Source organism: Taurulus bubalis (genome assembly GCF_910589615.1).
Source record: "Taurulus bubalis genome assembly, chromosome: 1".
Classification (NCBI taxonomy): Eukaryota; Metazoa; Chordata; class Actinopteri; order Perciformes; family Cottidae; genus Taurulus; species Taurulus bubalis.
Window position 1 is genome coordinate 25,667,012 of NC_136589.1, and position 7,761 is coordinate 25,674,772.

The following is a 7,761-nucleotide window of genomic DNA, read 5'->3' on the forward strand; positions in this document are numbered from 1 at the left end:
ATCACCACGGACGGTGTGCCCGCAATGGTTGGCAGCTTGAATGGATTTATTGCCAAGTATATGGAGGACAATGTTTTCTCCGACTTCCTTAATTACCACTGCATAATACACCAACAAGCATTATGCGCTACAATGCTAAACGTGAAAGAGATCATGGATGTGGCAACGAAGATCGCCTGTTCTGTTCGACCGAGAGCTCTTCAAAGACGGCTGTTCCGTGCGCATCTGGAGAAGGCCGACTGTATAATAATATTCGAAAAATATTAAGTCCAAACACCGTTCCACAATGACTGATGACCATTAGGAAGTCTGCCTGAGGCTGGCTACCAGCAGCTACTGTCCGGACTATGCAACCCTGCTGGTTCCATTCAGTGAAGTCATCAGAGTAAAATGTAATGACCAAAAATTCACAAAAGGTCCGCCAATATTGTAAATATGAAGCATACTTGATATATAGGTATTTACCATTATTAATGTAGGTAGATCTTTTTGACTTGGTCATTTTAAAAGTAGCTTGTGAGCCAAAAAAGTGTGGGTATACTGCCATCTACTCATAGAAAGGTAAACCCTTTACTCTGGTCTCTTCATAAAGGCTCTGCTCTGTGTTCCCTCAAGAAATCAAGAAACAGCACAATGAGATGGAAATATAAATATGTTGCTAACAGCAACAACTTTACACACACAAATTACTTTGATTAAACTATATTACGAACTGTGTTGTATTACACAATGCAACGATTAATTGAAAAGTTGATTCTTGCTGTTTACATAAATACATGAATATTATTTACTGTCACTACTGTTGCTAACATATCCAGGTGTATGTATTTATATTGATTAATGAATTTTCTTCTAACGTTACCCTGCTATGTGTTTGCATTATAGAAGACTGTAAATAAGAATTAGAAGACCGTAAATAAGAATATCTATCACTGGCTTTTATTTTGACATGGGAAAAACGATTTGCAAAAAACAAAATCGGCTCGTATTTCGTGTTTGGTTTTCGGATTCAGACGGCAAAAATAGAAAAACGAAGAAACCATGGTATTTCCGTATTTCCTGATGAACCATAAAACAAACGAACAGAACGGACCCACACCGTACATGTACATTTAATTACGCAGAAGAAGCCGCCAACGTGCTCTTGATCTACTGACAGTGACGTAGAAACGTAATAACACTTCAGAAAAGCCAACTAACTAAACTCTCAAATTAAAGCTACATAGGTATCTTTTTCTACTTTTGATGTATCTGCTCTTTTCTTACTAATACGCTTTTAACTCGATCCCGTCACACATTGTCCCTATGTTGTACTATATAGTAGTAACCAGTGACGGTGCGTCAATAGAGGGCGCTATGGCGCTGCCCCTCTTAAAATTTTGCGATGAAAAGAAAAAAAGAAGAAAAAATATATATATATAATATATACTGTCAAAAAGCATTATATACCAAATATTTTAAATAAGAAATATACCGCGTTGACGCGCTAAATGTGTGTGGGAGACCGTAAGCTCCTGTCAACAACCACTTAAGTTAAATGTGACCAAATATAATATATCGCTGTTCATCATCACTGAGAAAAGCCCCTCCCAACTGTCGGGGCGCCGGCCATATGTGAGTCTATGGCAGCGAGCCAACATTTCACGGTCGTTACGGCAAGGACAGCTTCTCATTGGCGGATGAAACGCGAATCGTCGTTTCTTATTGCAACGTGATTGGACTATTCGTCGAATCAGTCCAATCGAACCTTTATCATTCCCTCACATCCATACAGCTTCCACGTATCTACGCGTGCAACACTAGCAGAGACTTTGATTATGTTAGTATGGCGACTGAAAACTCTGTGGTATCTCTACGCGAAACACCTTTCAACCGACGATCAGATGTTGACAAGAAGAGGCTGAAAGAGTTGGGACCCGAACGTCCGGATTTAAAACTTCAGCAGCAAAGCACTGACAGCTGGTTAGCTGGATGCTCCGTGTGGAGCAAAGCAGTGGCTCTGAGCAGCCGAGGAAGCGTCGGGCTATGAAGGAAGATGAGTTGGACATTGTTAGATTTGGGTGGATATCATATCAGACTATAACTTTATCTAAAATACCAATTCAACCCTGTGTGTGTGTGTGTGTGTGTGTGTGTGTGTGTGTGTGTGTTAGCTCCAGGCTAGAGCATCAAGGTGGCTCCTGGCCTTTTGTCTATGTTGATGAGCCATCAAGACACACAAAATATTGTGCAAACAAACAAACGTTTTTTGTCAACTCTGATTGTTGGCTTTTGTCTGTAGTATGAAGCCTGTTTGTAGTAGATATTTCCCCAAAACTGTCTGATCTGTCTGTCTCTCTATATATATTTATCTGTAGGCAGTGGCGGCTTTTTTTTTGGGGGGGGGGGGGGGGCGCAGTTGGGCGACACGGTTTAAATAGCACTCCACAATGAGAAGGAAAGAGGTTTTGAGTAGAATATTTTAAAAAACAAAGCTTTATTTTAAGAAAACACAGTGCTCAACACTGTCCAATAACAACTATCAATAAACTGTAACTTTGGGCATGAGAGGTTCAGAGCAGAATGGTTTAAGAAACATTGGGTTGGGTTTCAGAGGTTTACAGAATAAAAGAGGCTCAGAGCAGAATAGATTCAGAAAGAGAGACATCACATTTTACATTGGGTGTTTGACAGAGTAGGCCCCACTACTTGTAAATACATTTAAACTGGGGGCCCTGCAGTAAGGTGGCACTGGTTAGTTGGTCTTTGAAGGGGGCCTCGCCCGGGGCGTAATTACATGTAGAACCACCACTGGTGACAGTCTTCTCTGTGGATGATGTAATCCATAAATTACGCACGGAGGTCTGGTGGTTCACGTTCATACCTGTTTCGGAGGTGGTTCCCAGTTGTTAAAATTGCAACTCTTCTCGCACAAGTTGGCGCCGCATTCAACGCGCAGTTTTTGGTGAAAAATCCCGATTTCCTTATCGATGAAAACCTCCAGCGGCTTCTTAAGGCAAAACAAGGCTATACGACTAGGGTTGGGTACCGAGAACACGTCCGGTACCTACCGGACCGAAAAGCAACGCAGATTTCGGTGCTTCCTGAGCCGATTTAAATACTTTTTTTTTTTACACTACTCTGTAAAGTTGCACGGTATATAGATACTAAAAAGGTAGCGCGGTGCCCGCAAGGGTGGGTGTCAGCCTCCACCTTTTTCGCTGATTACTAATCTTTCTTTGGGGGATTCTTTACTTTGCATTCTCTTTCACTTGTTCCTCTTTCTTATTCTCTGGACTCCAATAGGTTGATGGCTTGGAGCTCTAAAGAAAACCTCTCGCCCAGATCTCTGTTGGCCTGCAGGAAACCGCCCAGCTTCTTCAGCTGCTGTGTGTCCTAAAGAAAAAAGAAGAGACAGCCGGTCGAGGTCATGTGACATCTTTCTTTATATGCATCATGTCTAGGTGAACAAGTGCACACGGACATATCTGTTCTCCGCACCTGCGTCTTTGCATCATCATCAGCAGCTTGCAGTAACTCCTGCAGCCTCTCTTGTAGCAACTCAGCCTCCCATTGGCTGATCAAGTCGGCACTGGTCTCCCATTGGCTGACAGAATCACACTCCAGGGCAGCGGAATCCATTCGGTCCAAGCCAGAGACACATATTGACAGATCAACGCTCAGCATCTGGACAAAAGGAATGCACATGAGCAAGAAAAACTGTGATGCAAAACAACACAAATGCAGCTGGGACACACGCCCTGAAAGAAAACTAGGTTTAAATCAGAACCATTTATTGCCAAGTAAGTTTACACATACAAGGATATATACACACACAAATAGTGCTCCTAATGGTAGCTATTATATATTACACTGAGTTTACAGGTTAAAGGTCAAGCCAGAGAATAAACACTGAATGTATTATGCAAGTATATTAATGAATAACACTGAATGTAATGGGCGAGTTTAGCAGATATAATTATTTGAAGGTATGATGACTGAAAGTGAGGTAGAATGTAGAGGATCCACTCGGGAATGTGAGGTGCAATAAAGAGGGGGATGCAGAATGAAACTGGACACGTGAGGAAGAGGAGGACTTTTTTAAATTTATCAAACTTGCGACATTCTGAGGATCAACAGCTTTTCGAGCGGACTATCGAACAGACTCTAGTCAACGATTGTCTGAAATATGGGATGTACTTAAGGCCCTGTTCTGCAGAATATTCTTCAAAGCGTTATTCAATCTGTAATTGTGTTTCAGTGTTTCCCCTACAGTTATAATAGGGGGGCGGGGCGCCCCCCTGAAGAAACCCCCCCGCCCCCTGTAATTTTCTAGATAGCGCCAGATCACAAGTCGTCATTTAAGTTTCTCTTTCCTATAGAACAGGTCTACACCTCGTTCTGTTATTAAACAAACTAAACGGCCGTATTTTATTGATCTTATCCACACGACAGCATGTCATTTCGGTCTCTACATGGTTGAGTTAACACTTCTCCTCTGCTCTGTATCGCGCACAGCGGAGTTCTGCCCCGATGCGCACAAACACGTGCGCGCGCACACACACACGTGAGAACTGAGCGGACAGAGAGCGTAGAAAAATATATCACGTGAAAAGCAGACCGCTATATCTGCGTTTTAAACGCTCCCAGGGTGAAGATGGCAACAGCAGCTCACCTGTGATGAGCAGCGGAGTTGCTCCTCACACCGGAGCAGCTCTCCTGCTTTATTTTCATTGTTCTAAGTGATTGCAATTTAAAAATAAAAAAAGTCTGATGGAGCAATCTGATTACTTGAAAGTGATTGCAATTTTCTTCATTCTGTTATTTATAAAAGCACAGATGGAGTCACAAAATAAAGTTTTTTACAGAAAAGGTTTGAGAACCACTACTTTAAGTGTTTGTGTCGCCCCCACCCCCCTGAAGCTGCAAACCTAGGGGAAACACTGTGTTTGCTATACTTTTTATGTAAATCATTTTGATTATAACTGGAACCATCGATTCGGCTCGATTATGTTGACGGACCTCTTGACCGGGGAACTCGCCTTCCCCGGCCGGAGACCCCACAACGCGCACACGCTCACCTCCTCGATCTGCTTTCCAGCTGTTGCCATCTGTGGTACGTGGCCGAGCTGCCTCACAAGCTTTCTCACACTGGTCTGGTAGTGTCTCATCCATTCATCCTTTACACACAACTCACAGGAATGCATCAACTCGTTCCTGAAACGGATCACCTGAAAAGACAAGAAAAAAGAAAAATCCAGTCCTGTTTATTCCAAAAGGACGAGGGGTAAAAACAAAGCAACAATAGGGCAGACAGGCATCATGTTCACCGTAAGAGTATTTTGTCGTGAGACTTATGAAATAGAACCATGCTTTACACTTCTGAAAAGAGCATGCACAACTTTCAGCCTGTGTCCACAAAATTGTAATCTTGAACCCACAAAGTTTGATGCATCTGCCCCTTGGTGTCTGAGGCTTGATTTAACAACGCGACTATGACTGATCAAACAGTATGACTGTTTACCTCTCTCACAAATTTTGGGTCCACAAAGTGGAAACAATCACAGTGGTTGATCAGGTTGAGCAGAGCAGAGGCATCACATTGCTCTGCCCCCTTCACTTTCCCCTGACCACGGGGCATGAAGGCCTACAGACGTACAGACAGAGGGGGAGAAAGACAGAGGGGGAGAGAGAAAGAGAAAGATAAAAGAGATAAATACATTAATTAACGATTAGTCTGCTGATTATTTTATTCTATTACTTGATCAATTGTTTAGAATATGAAATGTCAAAAGTTACAAAGCTCGACATAAAGTTTTTTGTTTTTCTTACAGTGACCATCTGTTATGTGACAGATCACAAATCAATGTGTTCGAACTACGAAGCAAAATCAATGAAAAAAAAAAATCAATAAAAAGGGTCCTCTGGTGACATTTCCAACCAAATGTAATGTTTTCAGAATTGTCATATTAAAACGTGGTTTAGTTACACCGAACCTGTGGTTCCAACCTTTTGTTTTATTTAATGTAAGCCTACAGTTCTGGAGAATGAGCTCCACCACCTTTAAACTGGATGGTGTTTAACACCTTTAACAATCTCCTGCAGTGGCAGACCATTAATCCATTAATTTTAGCTATATGTTGAGTCAGGTTGTCAGGATTGAATGCTTTCCTTTGGTATCTATACGAAAGTAAACTGTATTTCTTCCGGTTCTGGACTGCTGGTCGGATAAAACAGGCAAGCCAAATATAGCTCACCTCGGGCTGTGGGAAATATGAACAGGCTTTCCCCCCCCCTCTATTTTCTGACATTTTTATAGACAAAACAATTAATAGAAAAGTAAATAAAGTTGCAGCTCTAAATACACTCAACTACATATAATATAGGAGACTCTTGTGACACTCCAATGGCATTGTCCAGCGCTATAGCGGTTTGTCAAAATTAGGACCACGTTTCCCATAAACCCGTCTGCTTGCTGGAGCAGCATCAAGGAAGTGTTCCACTGTTAATAGGCTCGTTCGTTAGAGCTGCGCCTCGCCTGGAATCCAGACGAGAGCAGACGGCCGCAGCAGGAGGCGTTGACAAAAAACTGCAATCAAGTCGGACAGTTGTCAGCTGCCTTCAAAGTATACACAGGAAGTCACGGAAAAAAAGTACTTCCTGTTAGTTCCGAACTTTTGTTTACTTGTAGTTTACAGATCACGTTTGGATTTATTATATGTGTTTACAAATATATATATTTATGTAGAAATGACTGTGTAGCTGCATCCTTTGGTATTTTTATGTCTGCCTGTGAAATACATTACTACTGGTTTAGATATGTGTTATGAAAATACGATTTTGTATCATCAACCACACAAGATGTGTTTTTAGATTAAACATGAGACGAATAGTCAATAATCGAGGGTTAAGTATTACAACTACACATAAAATAAGGATTTTCTACAACAAGTGGTGTTTGCTGTCAGATTTAAGAGCCAATCAGCTCTCTGATGTGGTGAGAGCCAGGCGTTTCCCATCATGCACTGGGCCAAGCAGTCGTTTGAGAGCAACTGCAGCGACTGACTCTGAAATCGACAGCCGTCTTGGTCTCTTGAGCGTATCGTTGATCACGTGTGCATGACGTCAGAGCAAGTCGGGACCAAGTCGGACACAAATCTAACCGGCATGCATTGCGCGCCGATCGCCGCCGATCGATTCTGCGCAGAACTGGCTCATCTCGAACGAGCCTATTGACAACTACTCCCCAGTATCAAACATTAAAAAAGGGCATAAAGGCTAATGATATGAAATGCCAGCCACAGCAGATTCAGGTCAAAGTGTTGACCGGCGGGATGAGTACCTTGGCCAGCTCCCAGTGGTCTGTTCTCCAGTTGGGAGGGAAACAGTTGTCCCAGTTCACTGTGGCCTCTGGCTGCCTGCGGTGTCTCAGGATCACCGTCTGCCACCCTGCACACGCCCTGCATGCGGAGGAAAGCTACACACACACACGCACACACACACACACACAGTGGCAGAAACATAATTAAGTGAGCAAACTAAAACAGACTAAAACAGAAGAGTTTACGGACTGACCCGATTCCCTCTCGGTTTGCACGAAGACGTCTCACACGGTTTCCGTAGCAGAGTGTTTTGGTTGAGCAGATCTCCGTGGAACGCGCGCGCGTGCTGGGTGATGAAGGGGTGCAGGCCCTCCTTCAGGATGAGCAGACACCGTCCGGCTTTCAGCCAGTTTTTATACTCCTGGTCGTTGAGGCGGACCGCCAGCTCCTCGCGGACCAT

At 43.0% G+C, this 7,761-nt stretch overlaps 1 protein-coding gene across 2 annotated transcripts; it reads right to left on the reverse strand.

The window, feature by feature from the left end:
- Positions 1–2,452: 2,452 nt before the first annotated feature.
- LOC306734578 (uncharacterized protein CXorf38 homolog) lies at positions 2,453–7,761 on the reverse strand (the record flags this gene model as incomplete). 2 transcript variants are annotated; one of them, XM_079215937.1, is made up of 6 exons in its annotated part: positions 2,453–3,375; positions 3,481–3,666; positions 5,061–5,210; positions 5,504–5,626; positions 7,322–7,456; positions 7,555–7,761. In XM_079215937.1, the coding sequence occupies 6 exons, from the start codon at positions 7,759–7,761 to the stop codon at positions 3,265–3,267; spliced, it is 912 nt and encodes a 303-aa protein (XP_079072063.1). In that variant the 3' UTR covers positions 2,453–3,264. The 2 variants fall into 2 exon arrangements, with proteins under 2 accessions (XP_079072063.1, XP_079072064.1); XM_079215938.1 differs by lacking the exon at positions 5,504–5,626.